General features: G+C 61.4%; 1 protein-coding gene across 3 annotated transcripts; it reads right to left on the bottom strand.

Moving 5' to 3' along the window:
* Nucleotides 1–778: 778 nt before the first annotated feature.
* Nucleotides 779–19,284, bottom strand: MST1 (macrophage stimulating 1). 3 transcript variants are annotated; one of them, XM_067561227.1, is made up of 18 exons: nucleotides 19,195–19,284; nucleotides 18,528–18,675; nucleotides 17,166–17,278; nucleotides 16,403–16,517; nucleotides 11,697–11,833; nucleotides 11,214–11,334; nucleotides 10,549–10,667; nucleotides 9,767–9,929; nucleotides 8,955–9,085; nucleotides 6,791–6,893; nucleotides 6,317–6,453; nucleotides 5,267–5,302; nucleotides 4,906–5,017; nucleotides 3,852–3,929; nucleotides 2,631–2,777; nucleotides 1,892–1,998; nucleotides 1,398–1,537; nucleotides 779–1,209 (listed from the first exon to the last, which is right to left on the bottom strand). In XM_067561227.1, exons 1-18 carry the CDS (start codon nucleotides 19,244–19,246, stop codon nucleotides 1,048–1,050), a joined length of 2,121 nt encoding a protein of 706 aa, XP_067417328.1. In that variant the 5' UTR covers nucleotides 19,247–19,284; the 3' UTR covers nucleotides 779–1,047. The 3 variants fall into 3 exon arrangements, with proteins under 3 accessions (XP_067417328.1, XP_067417329.1, XP_067417327.1); XM_067561228.1 differs by having other exon boundaries at nucleotides 5,267–5,299; nucleotides 9,767–9,932; XM_067561226.1 differs by having other exon boundaries at nucleotides 9,767–9,932.
* Nucleotides 19,285–20,764: the final 1,480 nt, after the last annotated feature.

Below are 20,764 nucleotides of genomic sequence, written 5' to 3' on the forward strand. Positions count from 1 at the left end.
GTGACACCGGCAGCCTGGCCCCAGCCCAGGTACTGATTTACTCCCGGGCTCAGCAGCGGCCCAGAGGGGAAGCCATGGGCCGCCCTGGCCAAGCAGGGCCATGACAGCTGCTGTCAGCTGCGGGGGGCAGGGGGGGGGGGGAGACTGACAAGCCGGGAACGTGCTGTCTTCAGGAGCCAGGCTTGTGTGCTTTGCTTTGGCTTGAGACCATGGCGCTGTCTGAATCTGCCTGGCTCGGCCCAGCTCTGCCCCTGCCAGGACCCCCAGGGGCCATGACCTGCCCTGCCCCAGCAAGACCCAAAGAAGCTGCCTCCTGCCCCTATCAGACCCCCCCGCCAGGGACTGTCTCCTGTCCCACCCCCAAGCACTCAAGGCCCTTCTCCCTCCTTTTCTGCCACCTCTAGCCTGAGGTCCCTTCTGCCCCCCATTAGCTCCAGCCCCTCACTGCCCCCGTCTGTGGTGCCCGTAGCTGCAGAGTGCGAGGGCTCCCAACAATCCCGGCCGTGCAGCAAGACCTGCCAAGCCACAGCATTGGGGTCCTGCGGGTCACTGTGCCCCTCCCCCCCCCTCCGCTGGCACCGGCGCCAGCCCCGATCCCAGGCGAGAGAGCAGGGTCAGGGCCTGGCCTCGCCTGCCCATGCGCCAAGCAGCTCCCCAAGGCAGGCAGGCTCGGAGCCCACCAGGCCCTGCCCAGGGTGAACTGCAGCCCCCCTGCCGCTTGCATATCTTAGCCCCTGCGGAGACCCCCCAGCCACTGGACAGACAGCCACTGCCCCCCCAGCCCATGTTTATTGCAATCAGCCAATGCACTAACACGCTGCCCCATGCTGCAGGGGGCCAGTCTGGCCAGTCTCTGCACAGGATGGATGATCTGGACTCAGAGTCCTGACCAGGGGCTGTGGGAGGTAGCCTGGGGCTTGGCACAGCTGGGCGGGGTGAGCGTCCAGCCCAGACCCCACGGAGCTTGTGGGGGGGCTGTCTCTGCCCCCCTGTGCCCGGGGCTGGGCTCCCCTGTGGACAGGGCCGGCCCCAGGCGACCCTCCCAGCTCAGATCATCTTCATCACTTTGTTGATCCAGTCGACGTAGAGCGAGACGCGGATGAAAACGGCCGGCTGGTCCTTGCGGGCACACACGCGTGTCGGCATGATGACGCCCTCCAGCACCCAACAGTCGTGGGTCAGGCAGGCCAGGGGCCCCCCAAAGTCACCCTGCAGGGACAGAGAGCACATGCCATGCCACTGCACAGGGCCTCCAGCTCCACTGCCCCCATGGCAAGGCTTCTCCCCTCTGGCCCTGCCCTGGGGCCGCGTCCTGCCCAATCTCTCACAGACCCCCTCTCCCCCAGGCTCACCTTGCAGGTGCTCCTCCCCCCCCCCCCAGCCTGTCCCCCACTCACCTCGCAGGCCCCAACCCCGGCTCGCAGGGGCGCGGTGCACAGCTCGCTCTCCCTCAACCGGCCCCACAGTGCCACGTTGCACTCCTTGGTGCTCATCACGGGCAGCTTGGCCACGTTGAGCAGCGTCTTGTTGCCGGTGCCTGAGGGGGCAGAGCAGGGTGAGGGGCTGGAGGCCATCTGCGGCCCCTCTCGTTCCCCATCACTTGTCCCCAGTCTGGACAGGGGCCGGCTGGAGGGGGCGTTGCCGGGCCAGAGGGGTCCCTTGGCTGGGCTAGGTGGGGGCAGAAGTGAAGGTGGTGGGGGTGGAGATGTGGGGCAGAGGGGCAGGAATCTTGCTTGTGCTCCCCCCCAGGCCGGGGCTCCTATAGCGCAGAGGCAGGGCAGGGAAAGGTGGGGTGTCATTGCAGACAGAAGGCTCTGGGGGTGTCGGTGCCCCACGGTGTTGTCCAGTCCTCACTGCCTGGCTGCCCCCTCCCCCCACCCTGGGTCGGTACCTTTGGTTTCACCCCAGCCGGCGATCTCGCACTCCGTGTTCTCGGGCACGACGTACCGCTCGGGCGGGAGGCAGATCAGAGCCACCCGCTTGTTCAGCGTCGCCGGCCTGCCAAGAGAGAGCCGTGCCACCCTGCGTGCTAGCCCAGGGCCCCCCACCTCCCGGCACGGCACAGCACGGCGGGGCTCTGCCCTCGCCGTGGCCAGCGAGGGAACAGGTCCTTCAGCATTGACGGGTCTGGAGCAGCCTCTGAACGTGCCCCGAGTGCACCGGAAGCTGCGCCAATGGCTTGCCAAGGTGCGAACTGCCCTCTTCAGCGCTGTCCAGCCCCAGCATCCCCCGTGCTGCACCAGCTTTCCTGTCCCCCTGCCTGGCCGGGGCTGCCTGCCTCTTGCGCCCCAGTGGCACGGGCTGGACCCAGTGCAATGCACCAGGCCATGGGAGCAGAGCCAGAACCAGGGACCGGAAGCGCAGCCTGTGCTGCCGGAGGCGAGCCACGGGCGCTGAGCTGCTCCTCCGCGGTGCACACGGCGCGGGGCAGAAGCGGCTCTGAGCCAGGCTGCTGGCCTCAGGCCTGAGGGGCTGGCCCAGGACCACGCTGAGTTAACATTGCTGCAGAGCTGTGGGGTGCACAGCCCTGCCTGCTTAGGCCCAGGGAAGGGGCACCACTGCCCAGCTGCGGGGTTCAGCGAGGGGCACCAGGTGCCTGCCCCCCCGAGCCAGGACCCACCCCCACTCACCTGGCCAGTTTCAGCAGGACCAGGTCGGAGGCGGAGGGCCCGCAGACGAGTCTCAGGAGGGGGATGGCCTGTTTGTTGGGGTCGCTGGGGCTGGGGTCCTTGAACAGGGTCCCGAGTTGCACCTCGTAGCCAGACAGGTCAGCGTCACTGCGGTGGAGGCACAAGCCACATGGCAGCACGTCACAGTGCCCCACCCCCCTGGCCCCACCCCCTTCCCCCTCCCCCAGCCTCCGCCCTGCCTGGCCCCACAGCCCTGCCCCTCCCCCGCCCTGCCTCCACCTGCCTAGCCCCACAGCCCTGCCCCCGTCGGCCCCCACCCAGCAGCAGCTCCCGCTGCCCCGCCACACCAGCCCCACGGGTCTGGTCTTGGCATCGCTGCCCTGCCCGCGGGCTCAGCCCAGCCCATGCTGTCCATTTGGCACATGCAGCACCTCCACTGGCAGGCCTCCGCCTGCGCAGCATAACCCGGGACTGCACCCCCCAGCCTCCAGCCCCACAGCTCAGAGCCTGGGCTTGGCAGGGCAGCGGCACAGAACTGGGCAGGGAAACGAGCCAGCCTGTGGCCACAGGCAGCCCTGGCACGGGAAGGGTGGCACAGCAGGCAAGGTGGGGCTGGCTGTGCCGGGCTGTGTCTGGCACCCGGCCGCTCGGGCACTGGAGTTTGAGAGCGAGCGACTGGCCCCTCGCCGCAGGCCTGGGGCTGCCCTGCCCAGAAACGTGCTCCCAGACCGCCCGTGCCTGCCAGGCCCGTCACTACGTCAGCCCCCCCCAACGGGCTCACGCTCTGGGGCTGGCACATGGGTGGAAGGCTGGGCTGGCAGTGCCTGAGCACGGTGCTGCCCAGGTGTGCTGCACAGGTGGTGGCAGGTCTTCCTCTTCCCGCTGCCTGGGTCCTGTGGGCACCGCCGCCCCGCCTGACAGCTGCTGCAGTGGTGACGGTTAGCAGGGCCCATCTGCCCTCCCTGCGCTGCTCCCCGGCCCGGCACGCACTGACCACAGCTCCGGGGAGGAGGAGCTGCATTGTAACGACCCCAGGTGCACCAGCCAGGGTCTGCAGGCCCAGAATGGTCCATAGGCTGCCCCTGCTCCAGCCCCACTCGCAGTGCAACGAGCCCAGCCAGCATGGCCGGCGCATGGGCACCACCTTCAGGGTGCAGCGCTCCCAGGACCCCTGGCCCCGGGCAGCCTCCCCAGCACAGCCCCATGCAGAACTGACATTACCAGGAGGAGAAACAGTGGCGCGTGCTGATGACCCATTGCTCCTTCACCAGGGATCCTCCACAGAAATGCACACCTTCCCTGTGGGCAGAAAGCACACGGCGTGCTGAGGCAGGGACCCCCTGCCTGCCGCATCCCCCACAAGCTCACGGGGCCTGGCAATCTAGCATGAGGGGCGCTGGGTGCAGTAATAAAGGGGAGGTGAAGCGGTGACTCGCGCATGGCTCGCGTGTCTACACAGGGAGCAGATATTTCACGCTGGGTGCTGTGGACCGGCTGGAGACTCACACCATTGATGGCTGGACAGCGTCAGCCTGGGATTCAGGCGCACATTTGTAACAGTGCGAGTAACGAGCCACTGGACACTGCACCAAGGGGCCTGGGATTCTCCCACGGGGCCAAGTTTTAACATCTGCTCGCGGGCAGGTCTCTGGCCTGTGCTGCGCCGGGGGTCAGACTAGCCGATCCCAAATCTCCATGCCGCTGGGTGCGCTCGGCCCAGGACACACACGGGACAGCGAGGTGCACAGGGCGGTCTCTGCTGCGGGTGTTGGGCACAGGTCTGCGTGGTCCCGCTCAGCTCCGCGCCGTGCAGGAAGTGTGACCTGGGCCCACTATTGCAGCTACCAGCTGCCAGGTGGTGCCAGCATTGTGCCAGCGTCAGCGGCTTGCACCCGTGCCTGGTGAGCCGTGGGGGCCGCACCCAGTGGGCTGGCACTATGAAGGGCAGTGCCATCCAGCAAGCGGGCCAGGCTCTGTGTATCTCCGCCCTAGCGGCTGTGGGAGATGCACATTAAACCCTTGCCCCCCTGAATGGAGTTCAGCTAGCCCCCGGCCAGCACACGCAGCTCTCCACAGCTAAGGCTCCCCCAAGGGGACCCCTGGAAACCCCCCGTCCCCCCACTAGCTCCCGGCTGAGTCTCTGCTCAGAGTCAGAGCCAGGGGAACAGCCCTGTGCCGGGGCTGGAATGCCACATGGCTGCTGCAGCAGTCCGGCTCTCCAGATCCCCTGCCCCAGCCCACGCATGGCTGGCCCCCTCCCGTGGACGCTGCTCACCGGTTGCGGATGCTGACAGTCCAGGGCGAGTTCCCGGGCTGCCCCCCCACGATACGGCCCTTCAGCTGCATGCGCTCGTCCCGCTTGCCGCACTCCTCGAAGGCGACGTTCTCTGCAGCACAGCAAGGGACAGGGAAGCCCAGGGTGCTGCGGCTGGCTCAGAGCTCCCCAGCAGCAGAGGGGCACAGCAGCCAGCCGCCCAGGGTGCAGACAGCCTGGCTAGCTGGCTCACACCCATCCCAGGAGCGAGATGGGGTCACCAAGGGGTGCTGTGGCCTCTGCTCCTGAGCCCCCACCCCCGGGTTGAGCTGCCCTGGCCTGGCTCCAGCACCAGAACTTGGCCACGGCCCGCGGGCTTTACCTGCACTCTCCAGGATGGACGGTGTCTTGTCACCTGCTGGGGAATCAACAGAGAGCCCCTGAGATGTGGGTCAGAGTAGATGAGCACAACATCTGTGGCATGTAGGGCCCCGGGCCCAGGCCAGGGAATGGCCAGGCTCCCCTGGTGAAAGAGCGCGGGAGAGGGGCAGGGCCCGGGGCAGCGCGGGAGAGGGGCAGGGCCCGGGGCAGCGCGGGAGAGAGCCCGGGACAGCATGGGAGAGGGGCAGGGCCCGGGGCAGCACGGGAGAGGGCCCGGGACAGCATGGGGGAGGGGCAGGGCCCAGGGGCCTGACACACAAACCCCCTAGGGATTCACTGGGGGGGGGGCAGTCCCCAACCCAGCTCCCCTCCCCACCCTTGCAGAGACCCAGCTCCCTTACTGCTGATTTTAACCTTTTGAAAATTCTAGCAGGTTTCCAGGGCAGGGGCTGCCGCGAAGCTGCCATGCCCGGGGCACCCAGCAGCACCACACTGGCCCTGAGCCAGCCCATTGCTTGGCTGCCTGAGCCCCTAATCACACCCCTTCACCCCCTCCTCCAGTACACCCTCCCCACCCCCGAGCACCCCCCTCCTTGGTCTGTCCGTAGCTCCAGACCCACAAGCTGCAGCAAGACCAGCCTGGCATGGACTCATCTGGATATCTGGGATCCATGGGACAGTTTAGGGGAGCCAGCTGCGGGGCACCAGTCTGCCTCTCCCCCCTGCCTGGCTAGAGCACAGGCCTGCCCTTGGCGGTTCAGGTCCGTGTGCTGGCACCAGGTAGCCGGGGCTGGCACTGCCATGGAGAAGGCCCCTGTAGGGGGAAGCCAGCCCGTGGGCCTGTGGAGTTGGCCCTGGCGGCAGGCTTGCCCCTCACCCAGTGGGCACTGAGCCAACAGGAGCAGGGCACGGCCCAATCCAGCAGAAGGGAGGCCGGCCAAGAGCCCAGTGCCTTTTCTCGGCACAGCAGTGTGACTCTGGCCCTCAGAGAGCACAGCATGGGGCAGCAGCCATGGGGCTGAGCTGTCTCTGCTATGTGCCGGGCACCCACCGCAGGGCTTGATGGCGCAGTAATCAAACTGGGTGCTGGGGTCCATGGTGTAGCACCAGGGCCCGTGTCTGTCTTTGTCAGGGTTGCGGCAATAATTCTCCTCTAGGTGCGCAGCCGGGAACGTGGCGGGCGAGATCCTGGCAGGAGATGGGGAAATCAGATCCGTGTCCCTCACCTCCTGCCCCACAACCCCTCTTCCCCCTCCCCCCCCGGTCAGCCGCCCCCTGCCCTCAGCCCTGCCCCCTGCTGCCCCCTCAATCCCCCCGATCTTCAACCTCTCCACACCCCTCAGCTCTCCCTCCAGCACTCCCCACAACCCTTCTCCCCGAGGCTGGTATAATTCCCACTGCCCTGGCCTTGCTGCTCGCCCTGACCCAGTCTCCATGGCAGGGTCATGTGCCGGGGGCCTGGGCCCCAGTGCAGGGACACCCCCCCACCGCTCCGGGGCCTCTCCCAGTGGCAGCTGGCTCTCACTGGGGTGTGTGGGGTGATCCTGCTGACCACTTCTGGCAGGTGACGCCCTTCCGGGTCTTGCTGACATTACCCCGGTACAGCTCGCCGTTTCCATGGTAACAGTCTGGGGTGAGGGAGGGGAAAGGACAGCCATTACCAGGTGTGCGCGGCTTCCCACCTGCTCCTGCCACGACATCCCGCAGGGACCAGCCTGGCCCTGCCTAGTACTCCCCACCCTCTGCTCCCATACCCCAGAGCCCACTGTGCTGCTGTACCTCCAAGTGGCACCCTTATTCACGGTTGGTATGTTTCTCACAAAGCATGCTGTGTAAGGGATCTTGTGGGACTGGATGGTATCTTGGTAACAAGGGATCGTGTGGGACTAGATGACCTCCTGAGATCCCTTCCAACCCTAATCTTGTATCGTCATGAGCTGCTGAAACCTATTGTTCGGTCCAAACGTGCATCATTAGTGTGTCTGGAGTTACACAATTTTGCTGTATGGCTATTCCTGAAAGATGTTGTGGGTTTGAGAGGCTGCACTACTAGGTGGTGATCCACTCCCATGAGAGTGTTAGGCGACCCTTAATCAACAAGGAATTTACAATTCAACTACAGTTGCACAAGCAGCACACAATGGGACAGCTCAACCCTAGGACTCAGCGCAGTCCAGCAGGACATGTCTGGGCTAGTGTCTTCCAGGCACAGAGACTAAAGATACAAAATAGGGGACAGTTGCATTATGCTTTGATCTTTCTCCTCCCCCAGCTACGCTGGAAGCAACAAGAACGCTGGAAGACAGAGATGTCAACTGAGACGCCTTCAACACCTGTGTATTAAGAACTGTAACATCCAGGGCGTGGGAAAAGTGTTTGATCCAGGGGCATACACAGGAATAAAAATGTGACCCCTTTTGGAAGGGGACAGTCTAGGCTGCCAGCACAGCCCAAGAGCTGGAGGAGCTCACTCTTCTCCCATGGCTCACCAGGAACCTTGTGCTCCCCCCCTCAACTGACCCCTTCCTTGCCTGCCCCACCCCCAGTGGTGCTGACCATTGCCCCACTACTATTGGCTAGGAGCATTGTCACTCCATATTCCCTCATCTGCTGATTGGTAGAAGCAGAGAAAGGGGCAGGGGCTGAGCTCCGGAGAATGCTGGCTCCTGGACTAGGGGATCTGGCTGCCCAGTGCTGCAGCTAAGAGGTCTGTCAGCTCCCGCCCCGGGGTGGAGGAGCTCTGTGCCCCTGCCAATTGGGGGGGCCATGCCCCTGGTTGCCCCCCCTTTTGCAAGCCTCTGACTTGATCTAAATACTGCCTAGGTTTAAGATTTAGATTGTGCGCTTATCTTTTATTTTCTTTGGTAACTCTCTCTTACCGTTTTTGCCTACCACTTACAATCACTTAAAATTCATCTTTTTGTAGTTAATAAACCTGTTTTATATTTTACCTAAAACAGTGTGTTTTGGTTGAAGTGCTTGGGAAATCTCAGGTCAGCTTACAAAGGCTAGTGTGTGTCCTTTCCACATTGAGGGAGGGGCAGACTGGGTAATGAACTTACACGGGTCAGGCTTCTGACCAGGGCAGGACAGTGCAGTCCTGAGGTGCAAGGCAGGGATCAGGGGGAATTGCTGGTGCCATTCTCTGTGAGATTCAGGAGTGGCTCTGGGAGCATTCATGCGATCTAACCAGGTGTGGAGCTCCACATGCTGTTGGGCTGAGTGACCACAGCGCCTGGAGAGGTTTGCTGCTTGTCACTAGCAAGACATTGTGAGGAACAGCCCATGCTGGAGAGTGAAGGGCACAGCGGTACCCCAGTTCCAGGTTATACCCCAGGGATCCCAGCACAGCCTCCAGAAGAAACACACACACCATGCTTGGTTATTGTAGGGTTGCTCCTGGGCACTGGGCTGTGTACACTGGTTTGTTATTGCAGGGTTGTAGATTTGTTATTGTAGGGTTGTTCCTGGGCATGGGGCTGTGTGCACTGGTTTGGTATTGCAGGGTTGTAGATTTGTTATTGTAGGGTTGTTCCTGGGCATGGGGCTGTGTGCACTGGTTTGGTATTGCAGGGTTGTAGATTTGTTATTGTAGGGTTGTTCCTGGGCATGGGGCTGTGTGCACTGGTTTGGTATTGCAGGGTCGAAGGGCAGCCCAGCATCTACTCCGTGCCAGGGGCAGTACTCACCCTCCACCTCCACCTCATCGGTGCAGCGTTTGATCTGGAAGCAGAAGGCAACGCGCATCCTGGGCAGGCTGGTGAAGCACCAGGGGGCCTCCGAGCCGTCGGGGTTCCGGCAGTAATTCTCCCGCAGGTCCCTGGGCGACACAGCGGCTCAGCCTGGGAAAGCCCAGCCAAGAGCACAGCAGACAAAGGGGGCTGTGCCCACCACACAGGCGGCCCTGTAGGTAGTGAGGCTGGGCTTTCCAAGGATCTGGATGGCCAGGTCACTGCGTAGTGACACGCTGGGGGCAACTCCCCCAAGCTACGACATCAGGTGCTGGGCAGACACAGGCAGGCCTCGGCAAGGTTGACTCCACCCCATTGGGGCCCAGGCTCAGAGTCGGCAGCCAGGGGCCAGCGAGCCCTGCCTCGCCTCACACCTCGCACCCAGCCCTTTCTGTCGGGGAGCCCAGGTCCTAGCTGCAGAGCCAGCCCTCCTGCCCCAGCACTGGCTGGGTAATGCTGCAACCGTGCGAGGGGCCAGCTACACAGCCACGGAGGGGCACGCAGCACACGCAGCTCTCCCCAGCTAGCCCCCCACAGGGACCCCCGGTGACCCCTCCCCCAAGCTAGCCCCTCCCCAGGGGCCCCAGGCAGCCCTTCTGCCCAGCTAGCTCCTCCCTCTTGGGGGCCCCCCAGTGACTCCTCACTCCACTAGCCCCCGGGACCACCGAGCAATCCCTGCACAGATGCGTAGTGAGCTGTTCCACCTGCACACAAAGACGGCCCCACCCGCAGATCCCTGTCCCCCTGCACATGAGAGGCCCATCGCCTACTTGCACTCGTATGTCTCAGGCCGGAAGTGGTGCTGGTGGGGGGTCTGGGCATCCCAGCGCTGGCAGGGGATCCCCGATGTGGTGACATTCACCTGGCCCCGGTAGCCTTCGCCTTTCTTCTTGAAGCAGCTGGTGGTGGTGTCTGCGAGGCGTGGGCTTTTCTCTGCTTCCATGGGTGTGGACAGAAGGAGATGTCATGGGTCACTGGGGGCTGGCTCGGGGCCCCAGGGTGGAATGGTGTGTGTTGTAGCATTGAGGCGCCCGCACCCTGGAGCCAGCCCGTGGAACAGGGGACCAGTCAGGGGGGGCACACAGTCGCTCTGCGGATCCCTTCGCTGGGGGGCCTGCCATGCGCTCAGGGCTGGATTTCATGGGCTCTCTCAGATCACCCTATGGGCATGCAGTGTGTGCCCATTGCTGGCTGGTGGGCACTGTACGAGGGGTTGGGATGCTCCCACTGCTTGCGCTGGGGGACGGATCCAGCATGGCAGACCTGGCCAGGGCAGAGAGCAGAGCTGGGCAGGTGCCGCAGGGGGGCATTGGCAGGGAAGGGTCTGTCACAGCTAAAGGGCTCAGCTCTGCTCAGGCATGGGACCAGGGGTGCTGCCAGGGAGCCGGGCACAGGAATGGCACTGCCAAGGTGGCTACACCTCGTGCCAGCGGGAGCCAGAGCTGGACCAGGCGCAACGGCACGGCTCGCAGTGAGATTAACGACATGGACATGGCAATGTGGGTGGCACAAGCCAGCCCTCCCAGACTGGCATCCATAGCACGGCACTTACTGCACTTGCGGATGTGGCAGAACTCCCGTGGCTTGGCAGGGTCCATGGTGTAGCACCAGGGGCGCGGGGAGCTGTCGGGGTTGCGGCAGTAATTGTCATCCAGGTCCTTCTCGGGATATCTGGGGGGGACGGGGAGAGAGGCGAGGAACACCGCGATATTGACAAAGCCACGTACTGATCCTACCCTGGTCCAACAGCCTCTGGGACATGCCCTCCCCCCACTCTGACCCCCTGACATGAGTGGCCCTGTCTGGGGGATCCCTGGTGTCCCAGAATCTCAGCGCACCCTGAGCATTGTGGTGCGGCTGGGCAGTGCCAAGACTGCCCTCTGCAGGCAGCACTGCCAGCCGGGGGGCTCGGCGCCAGCAGCAGGGCAGGTCCCTGCTCGTACCCCTGGAGGGACCAAAGCTCCCGTCCCAGAGTGCAATACCCTTTCCCCCCAGCTGGGCCACGTTCACCGCAGGGCCTGCATGGCACGGAGCTGCCCCTGCCCCTCAGGATCCATGGGCAAGAACCAACAACCCCAGGGATCTCTCTGCTCTGCCATGCCACCACCCAGCCCCACTGCCTCCTGAGACCCCCGAAGGCCAGGCTGCTCCATCCCACAATGAGACTGTTCCCTGGGGGACGAGCAGTCCCTGCCCCGAGCAGGGAGGGCTAGGTACTTGTGGGGATGGTACGGGTGGTGGTGAGGATGCTGTAGGTCCCAGCGCTGGCACTCCCGCCCGGATTCCGTGTGGTCCACCAGGCCCCGGTAATCTTCCCCATTGCACAACAGGCACACGGCTGCAAGAGAGAGTCACGCCTCAGACACAGAGCGAGGCAGGGCATACACAGGCTGGCAGCTCCCAGGGCCTCTGGCAGCGGCACGGGAGGGCAGCACTGGTACTGAATCTAGACACGCTGTGTCCCATGGCCCCAGGAGAGCCCCTCTCCCCCAGCACAGGCCACGCAGAGGTGAATGGGCAGAACCCCAGATCCTGCACATCTGTGCACGGCAGTATGGAGGGGTGATAGGGCACAGGTAGGCTGGGCACACAGGTGGGTGTGTCTGGAGGGCTGATGCACGCAGGGTGAGTGATGGAGTCTAGCCTTTGGAGTGGGGGAAGGGGTCAGCTCATGTGGGGGGGCGGGGTGTGTTAACTCACCATTCTCACACTTCTTGATGCCGCAGCTCTGGTGCCGGACAGCTGGGTCCGTGGTGTAGCACCAGGGCCCCCGCTCATCTTTGTCGGGGTTCCGGCAGTAGTTCTCCTCCAGGCCGTTCCGCAAAGAGGGAGAAAACCTGGTGAGACACAGAGCGCCAGGGTCTGGGATGGGCTCAGTGACTGGGGCCCTGGCCAGGCTGGGTCTAAGCAATAACCATACATCGACATAAGTAGCCTGGCACAGATCTAGTTGGGCATGTGTCTACACTCACATCCTCATCCAGCTGCCGTAAGTGCACTATCCCACCAGAGCAGTAAAACTGCCTCCCTGAGCGGCACGGTGCCACGGCGCACTACTGGGGCCAGCTGGGAGGAAGGGCAGTTGCCCATGCGCGGTCGAGGGGAGCGGGGCTCCAAGAATCCACAGTTGGTCGCTGCTGAAATGTCTAATTAAGCTTCTAACAGAGTCTTTCCACCCTGCGATCCTGAGAATTTATAAACCCGTCTGACTTCCACGCTGGCTGCAAATCGCTTCTGACTGCAAGGCAGGCGCATGGGGACAGGGAAGAACTCGCCAGAATCCCATCCAGGGAGTCCCACAGTGGGAGGTCAGGCAGAGCAGGGGTGCTGAACCCATAATCAGGAGCCAGTTGCACTGGCGTGTGGAGACCTGGGGTGGCAGACGCTGAGCACTAGAGTCCTGAATGGCTGCATCTGGAGTGGTTCCAGAGCATGGTTCCTGGGGGACTCCGTCACGTGTGCACAAAAGGATCTTAGTGAAAAGAAAGACCTAAAAGAGGTTCTAATCTATAGCTTTGGGAAAATTATTATAACTGGAAAACTGTACCTCCTGGGGTAGATATGGAATTGTATAATGAAATAAAACAAGGAAAAGGAGTGTTGTATGTGCAAGATACAGCAAATCAATGTTTGTGAAAAGTGGCATGCTAACACCACATGTATGCCCACAGCGCCAGTGATGGAAGAGGAGGAAGAGGTGGAACACTCTGTGTTCCTTTGCTCGGGATCAAGAAAGGTGTACAGCTACCAAATTGTGTAGCTGTGCTGATGGCAGGAATAATGCTGGTCATAGACATGTGCCATGCTGCCAGGGCCCTCCTGTTGGATGCTTTATCAAGAGTCTTGGCAATCAGAAATGGCTTTTTTGATGGCAGAAATAATACACTTAATGAAATATTATTTTATTCACAGCAGAATAGACCCAGGTCAGAGCATTGATCCCAGTGCCGGTAGGGGTGGTGGTCTGTCACATACAAACAAGCTGATCTGAGATCCTCTAAGTAAATTGGAGTTTAAAAATCGAATTAAAAATGGGCTAAGAGGAATGGCAGGGAATCTGGGCAAGAAACAAAGGGGACCAGATTCTGTGAAATATGCCCAAATCAAACATGGTGATGCACTCCCAGGCCCTGAGAGAAAGAGTGAAGTGGCTCTAGTTAGAATTATAACAGGCCATAGTGGTTTAAACAGTCATTTGTTTCCAATAAGCAAACATAAAGATAGATTATGTGGGATGTGCCGGGTAGGAAATAGTTGATCCCCTCCTTGGGGAGTGCAGAGTGAGCTCTCAAAAGAGGGTATTTCTATGAAAAGCTCCGGGGCCTTAACGTAGCACCATTTTTGCTGAAACAACTGGTGAGAGCTACAGGAGAATGGGGCCCTATGAAGCAACATTGCAAGTCTTGAGGAATGTTTGGAAAGGCGAAATACTTTAATTCTTGAATGAACTCTGATATCTGGTGCTTGGTGGTCATGGACTCTCCTTCGCCATCACACACAAGAAGAAGAAGAGGCAGGGGGAGATGGAAGGAAAGGCTGTCTGCAGAGAGGAAGCCAGTTTGAAACCTCCCCTATTTCTCCTCCCCTTCTGCCTGACAAGGGGGCACTGGACACTGAGAAAGGAGCTGGGAAGCCCCAACTAACTCTCTGAATTGTTGAGACTTCATGAGCAACCCTGGGAGGGGAGCCGAGTGCTGGGACACACCCAAATTGACAGAGCCCAGGGGAGGTAGAAGGGGGTGGGGACTGGCATGGTATAGCATTGCCGCCCTCACTTCTGTGCTGCTGGCGGTGGCACTGCCTTCACAGCTGGGCGCCTGGCCAGTAGCCACCGTTCTCCAGCTGTCCAGCCAGTGCTTAATTTGTACCAGAGCTGAGCCCTGCCACCTTTCATTACAAATTAAGCACTGGTGGAAGGCAGCAGGGCCTGGAGGTTATGGGGGGGGGGGGGTGGAAAGCCCAGGAAGCCCACAGGGGCCAGGGGCAATGGGGGGGTGAGGAACCCAGGGTGCCTGGGGGGGGGGCCAACGGCAATGGGGTTGTGTGGGGCACCCACAGAAGCCATAGGTACCCAGGGCGCCATTTTCTTTAAGGTCAGCCCTGATGGCTGACCATTAAAGTGCTCCTTCAAAGCCTCCCTCAAGCACTTAGCTCCATGCTGGACTTTTATCATGGACCTTGTCTCTGGCTGTTCAAGTCAGCAGACAGCCATTCCACCTCTGCCTTGACCTGGGCATCAGCTTTTCCCTCGCCTCGCAGATACGAGGCAGGTATAACCACAGGGATATTTTTCTCACTGAGATCCAATCTAGTGCGTGAACACCGCCAGCAACCTTTCAGCCTACCAAGAGCACATTCAGCTGTTGTTCGGCCCCTGCTGAGCTGCTCATTGAATCTTTCCTTGGTGCTGTGGAGGTGGCTGGTGTACGGTTGTAGGAGCCAGAGAGGTAGGCTGCATCCCTCAGAATCACTATTGGCATTTTAATAGTGACAACGATGGTAATCTCCTAGTCAGAAAAAAGTATCCCTGCTTGCAGCTTTTGGAACAATCTTGTGTTCTTAAAGATGCACGCGACAGGCACCTTCCTTGACTAGCCCTCACTAATATCCGTGAGGGGTGTCCCTGGTGAACTTCCAACACGTACATAACCATAGAAAAGCAGCCCTTTCTGTCACCTCACGGCAGATCGGGAACCCTCTGCTGCAAATCCATTCATTACATCCTGCATGCCACCGACAGACCTGCGGAGCGGGAGGCAATTAATAGCCCTGCACACTTGCAGGACAATGGCCCCACTGTGCATTTTCAGATTCAAAATGATTTCCCATTGACCGGTAGCAATCCAGCACTGCGAGCTTCCAGCGTATGCCACTCCCGACTCCACTGTCGGTGCAGCTCTCATTCTGATGTCTCTGCACATGGGGGCTGGAGGGAGCTCAGCGCACAGATCCAGGAATGTGGCCTTGGGCAGCCAAAACTTCTGCAGCCGCCACCTGTCATCTCAGTCTGCATCACGATGCAATCCCACCAGTCAGGGCTCATTTCTCAGGCCCAGAAGCAGCGCTCAGCCATCGGCAGCCACTCTGCGAACGCCTCCAACAACCTGAATTGTTTTTCACTGTGTTCCTTCACAAACTGTCCTTGGAGAAATCGTCACGTCTCCCATTGTTGCAGGGCTTCCTGTGGCCCTGCCAATCCTGGAGGATGGTGCAGCCTGGATTTGCCACATTCATGAATAGTGCAGAGCTCTGCGGGCTCAGACATGGCAGAGACCAAAAAACACCACACAGGTTTGTGGGGGTTTTTTTAAAAGTAGGGAAATGCTGGGCTATGGATGGCATTCTGGGATGACGCAAGTTGCCTGTTGGGAATTTGACCCCTAGATCCCAGAGATTCCTGGGGATCTCTATCGCACAACAAATTGTGAACATTTCCCAGAAGGCATTGCGCTGGACGGTGGTGCACATCACACTGGGAGGCTACCTGCGCTGTGCTGCCCTTTGCACAGACACCTCCTGGTGAGCACATGCAGCACTGACACAAGCCCCAGAGCATGTACGTGCCTGAGCAACACACAATCTTTGGCGGCTGTACACTGACAGAACTTGTGTGGCCTGTAGTTTGTAGTGCCACCACAGAGACAGTAAACCCACATGCCCAGAGCCTGCGGAGACTCCCCACTGCCTCCCCAGCTGCCCTGGCACAGCGCCAGGACCTCCGAGCAGCCGCCGTAACCCAGCTGGGAACCGACCCCCAAAGAGTTGCATCCAAAGAGCTTATGCTGCACCTGCCATGACTGTGATTCAAGGGTCAGCAAGAGAGGCTCTTTAATGTAACAGTCGGCACCTCCGGGGGGACAAACACGGATAAGAGAGGGCTCGTCGGTCTGGCAGGGAAAGGGCCAACATGTCCATTGCCTGGAGTAGAAGCTCGACACATTCGGCCTGGAAAGCAGGCACACTTTTCAACAGGGAGAGTAATTAGCCATTTGAACCATTTACCCAACGTCCTGGAGGATTCTCCATCAGGGACCATTTCTAATTCGAGATTGGATGGTCTCTAACAGCCCTGCTCTAGGAAATGCTTTGGGGAGTCTGCCCTGTGTCCTACGGGGGTCAGACTAGGGATCACAATGGTCCCTTCCGGACTTGGCATCTCGGAACACTCCACTCTTTTTGGGGGGTCCCCAGCACGTTTGAGGAGCCCTGGTGCCCTCTGTGTGCCGCAGCACTGATAACAGAGGCACCTTCTGCTCTGGGCTTTCCTGCATGACTGGCCCAGAGGAGAGGCACATGCAGGGGTGGGACTGTGGGGCAAGCCATGTGCAAAACCCTGGCGCCAGTGGGCCCCTACGCAGCACAGCCCCCTCCACCCTTGGAGAGCCCCACCTGGCCCCTGCACGGACCTGTGATCGTGGGGAATCTTCAGCCTCCACAGCTGGCAACTCTTGCCCTTCTCGGTGGTGGAGCGTGTGCCCCGGTAGCTCTGCCCGTCCCCCGTAATGCAGTCCCGCATGTAATCTGTGGATGAGCACGGTGCCCCGTGAGCCACAGGCATCTGGCCCTCAGCATGAGTGGCTCCTGCAGCCCCCTAGCAGCTCCAGCCACAGTGGGGAGCAGGCAGACGTGAGCTTGTGGCAAGCGCACTGGGGCAGGTGCTGTCTGAGCCTCTGGTGAGCTGGGAGCCCGGGACCGGCCGCTCTGAGTGTGGAGCCGGACATCAGAGCACTGGTGGCTCAAGAACGGCCGGAGACCTGGCTCCCGAAGAGCACAGAGTTGGCCAGCATGGGGGCTCTCTGCCCTTGGAGAGGCTGGGACGGGGAGGGCCCATCACTATGCAGGACAGGCTGCCATGCACCCCTCTTCCAGGCTGGGCCGGGCACAACACCAAGTGCCCACTCTGGAGATGCCTCTGCCCTCACTCTGCCCCTTGCCACTGGACTCTCTGGGCGCCTCCCTGCCCTCACTGCAAATCCACTGCCCTCAGCTGGGTTTGCTCAGCAGCCTGGCACACAGCATGCTATGAGCATCAGACGGGCATTGAGTCTCAGCAGCCAGGGCAAGCCCAGCCCGGGGCATTGGCTCCAGTGGGAAGCACCTGCGTGTCCAGAGGTTCTTGTGTTCACACCAGCCCCCACCTCTCACCCCTCACCCCCGGCGCCCGCCTGCCTTTTTTCTGGTAGAGATCATAGTGGACGTTCCTCTGCAAGTGGGTGCGTGCCGAGTGCTGGGTCCAGGGCAGCAGCTGGCAGCTGTGGCTCTGGTGGTTGTAGTGAAAGGCCCTGGAGAAGAAACCAAGAGTTTCAGCCCGGCTCGGACTGGACCACGATTCCCCAACCCTCCTGCAGACCCCACCTCATCCCAAAGGCTGGGTCACCAGCCCTGGCTCACGTGCCCTCTCCACGGCCTTCCTTTGCCACTGCAGGAGCCACCCCGGCCCGGCTCTGCTCAGCCTGTGCAGACATCAGGCGTGCCCTGGGGTTAGCAGGAGCAGGCAGAGCCAGGTCCCACCAGCGCAGCCCCGATGGCAGCCACGGACATGGGCATAGCGTGCAAGCACTTGAGCTCCAGCGTGTGTCACATCCAGCCTGCAGTGTCCCACTCTGTACGGCACCAGGCGGGGAAGGCGGGTGAAGCAGGGATGGGGGCAGCCCCCTACACAGTTCTGGGGAGCCCTTTCGTACAAGAAGTGGCCTGACCCAGACCCGGCCCTGCCTGAAACTAGGGATGGTTCTGACACCAAGCTGTGCTGGAGGCACCCGGGGGCTCCAATCCTCCTGCTCCCAAACACAGGCCCGGCCAGAGAGCTACACATCCTCCCTGTTACCCATCAGCACTACAGGGGCTATGACACACAGCAGCAAAACTCCAACTGCAGCCACCAGAGAGCACTGGCCTGAGTGTGCACACGAACAGGCCCTCGCTCGCCAACCACTACAGCCCAGTGAAGCCAGGAGGAGTTCAGAGTATAGAGGCAGAGTGTGACTCTCCCGCCCCAGCTCCGCTCCTGCCCCGGCTTCTGTCCCGCCCCGGCTCTGCGCTTCACCTGTGGCTCCAGCTCCACTCCCGCCCCAGCTCCGCTCCTCACCTCTGGCACTGTCCCTGCTCCGACCCCAGCTCTTCTCCCTTCCCATGAGCACGGGGATGGTAAATCTGCAGAGGAACCCCGCTGCAGCCCCCCAGACCTGGGAGAGGAGGATGAGCCAGAGGGCAGTTGGGGGGCAGGACTGATTGAGGGGTTAGGGATGGGCAGATGTGGGGTGAGAGCTCCTGCAGTGGGTGCCAGACTCCCCTCCCTGAATGGATCTGGGAGAGCAGGTGATGCTGATTGTCACCTGCACCTGGGGGTGGGGGGACAAACGCAACAGCCAGGGTCAAACTCAGGGCAGCCTGCTCTACCCCACCCCATCTGGCTCCCTACTGCGGCTCTCCTGAGCTGCAATGCTGCTGCTCGCTCAGCACACGTGGGAGCTCACATGCGTGTAGCCATGCACACTTGTGTGCATTCGTGTGCACCCCAGCCCCGCTCACCTGCAGTCCAGCAGCACCCTGCAGAGCCTGGCACACTCCTCAACCTCCACCCGCACCTCCTGCGCTGGGCTGGGGCCTGGCTGGCCCAGAGAGAGCAGCTGGGTGGCTTTGAGCCTCTGGAAGTCATTGAGATGGGAGCGCAGCTGCCCTAGGGACACAGCAAGACACACACCTGGCAGCCATGCAGCTGGGCCCCACCGGGGCCTCATTCCCACCTGCGCATGAAACCAAGAGGCGCCAGCAAAGCAGTGGGGCAGGGCAGGGCAGGCAGCAGGGCCAGTGGGCGGGTAGAGGGACTCGCAGAGCGACCGGTGAGCAGAGGGGCCGGCAGGAAGGCAGACGGATCAGCACACAGAGGGGCCAGTGGGCAGGCGGAGGGGCCCACAAGTGAGCAGAGGGGTGGCAGGCAGGCAGAATCTGGTCCCGCCCTGCCTGATGGGGCCTTTTCCCAGGTCTCCCCTGGGCCCTGCCCCTTGCGGCTGCCTACCCCAGGGCCCTTGGCTGGGTGGCTGCCAGCACTGGGCTGTGGGAGGGGGAGGCGAGAGCTGGGTCCCATGCTGGCCTGCTGTGGGGACAGGCCCTGCAGAGGGGCCCCCCTGCCCCAGTCCTGGCCCCACTGGGGGGCAGGCTTGCAGCTGGCCATGGCTGCCCCGGGAGGCACTCCTACCTGCACTGAGGGCACAGGCCAGGGCAAACAACAGCACCGCTCTGGCCTGCATCGTCCCCCTGCGCGGCCAGCTCCGGGACTGCTGCTGAGCCTGCTCGCAGGAACGTTCTGGCCGGGGCTGGACTGTCCCAGCAGGGCCATGGCCTGAGCCCCCCCCACGCCCCCGCTGTGCAAATATTTGCCTTTGGGCCATAAGCCAATAATGCAGTTCGGGGAAGGGGAATTCAAGGGAATCCCAGCTCAGGAGGCAGGGGAGCAGCCCTCGCCCCCCAACACACACCCAGCTCATGGGGGTTTCATCTCTCCGCTGCCCCCCAAAAGCTCCTGGGCTTCAATAAACAGTAACTCCCTTTGTGGCCATATTGACCAATCGGGGGCAGGCACCGGCTGGACTCAGCCCATCACCCGCCTCCTCCCGTTACAGGAAGTGACACGCACCCAGAGCTGCTCGGCCAGGGTGGAGCATGTCCCAAATGGCCGACGCAGGGGCAAGCTCCAGGAGCTGGGTACAGACATGGCCCAAGGGGCTCTGGGGACAGCTGAACTGGCAGGGGGCGCACCCCCCACTCCTCCGCATACAGCATGGGTACAGCAGGCCAGTGCTATTGAAGGTCCAGGCCACTCTGGGTGAGTCAGGTCTGCAGCGGGGCCCAAAAGGAAGAGATGCACACGGCCTCAGAAGGACCGGAGCAGCGCTGTCTTGGTAGTGCTCTGTGCTCACAAACATGCACCAGGCCACACGACACTCAACCTACCCTGGAGCAGAGTCAGGGACATCCCAGATGTGTAGAGACACAAACCCCCCACAGGGGCACAACACTGCGATCCCCACAAGGGGGCAGTGTCGGTGAAGCACTGCTATCCCCCACAAGAGGGCAATGATGGGGGCACCATGGTTTCTCGACGGGACTCCCGGGAGACGCTGGGCATGACATCCACGATGGTGAAGTTCCCTCCTTTCAGTCTGCCGAGGGAGAACTGTGGGCAAGAGTTCTGGAAAGGTGCCGGCATTGACCCCAGACCATGAGATTGGAAGCAAAGACTTTAAGTCCACCACACCCACACCCCAAACTGAGATGCAGGAAGGGGCGCAGGGGGAAGGCAAGCAAGAGGGTCGGCCAAACACTATCTGGCAAACATTGCTTCTCTTTCAGGGCCCCATGCCGGGACCTGTTGCAGAGGGAGGGCCAGGGCTGCCCACGTACCCCACAGCTACGATCCCTGGACAGACCTCGAGGTTCCCAGCAACGAGACCAATCCAGCCAAGACCTCAGCCAGAGAGTCAGGACACCCTGAGCTAATAGACAGGATGGAGGGGGGAGGCCCAGACCACTACACCTGCTGACCACCCAAACTGCCCTACTACTGTGGGATCAGATCGTTTGGTTTGGTTTGATTCAGTCTGTCTCCCGTTCACACCTTTATTCCAACCAGTTTGTGGAACAGTCAGAGCTGGTCTTTCATGGCTTTGGACAAACGCACCCTCCCTCTTTAAGAGCTTTAGCACCTCCCAAGCCCACACTACACCTAAGGAGTCAACTGTAAAAAGGGCCAAGGCCAACAACGCCAC

This window comes from Emydura macquarii, unplaced genomic scaffold, assembly GCF_026122565.2.
Source record: "Emydura macquarii macquarii isolate MOO-44397 ecotype Brisbane River unplaced genomic scaffold, CSIRO-AGI_Emac_v2 contig_2369, whole genome shotgun sequence".
Classification (NCBI taxonomy): Eukaryota; Metazoa; Chordata; order Testudines; family Chelidae; genus Emydura; species Emydura macquarii.

Bases quoted from the DNA above. Each gene is read 5' to 3' on its own strand.
- MST1 (XM_067561226.1), bottom strand. From the start codon at position 19,246: ATGCAGGCCAGAGCGGTGCTGTTGTTTGCCCTGGCCTGTGCCCTCAGT. The intron at 17,279-18,527 runs GTGAGCGGGGCT...TTTCTTCTCCAG, and splicing joins AGGGTGCTGCTGGACTGCAG to GGCCTTTCACTACAACCACC. The intron at 11,335-11,696 runs GTGAGTTAACAC...TCTCTCTTGCAG, and splicing joins CATCAAGAAGTGTGAGAATG to CCGTGTGCCTGTTGTGCAAT.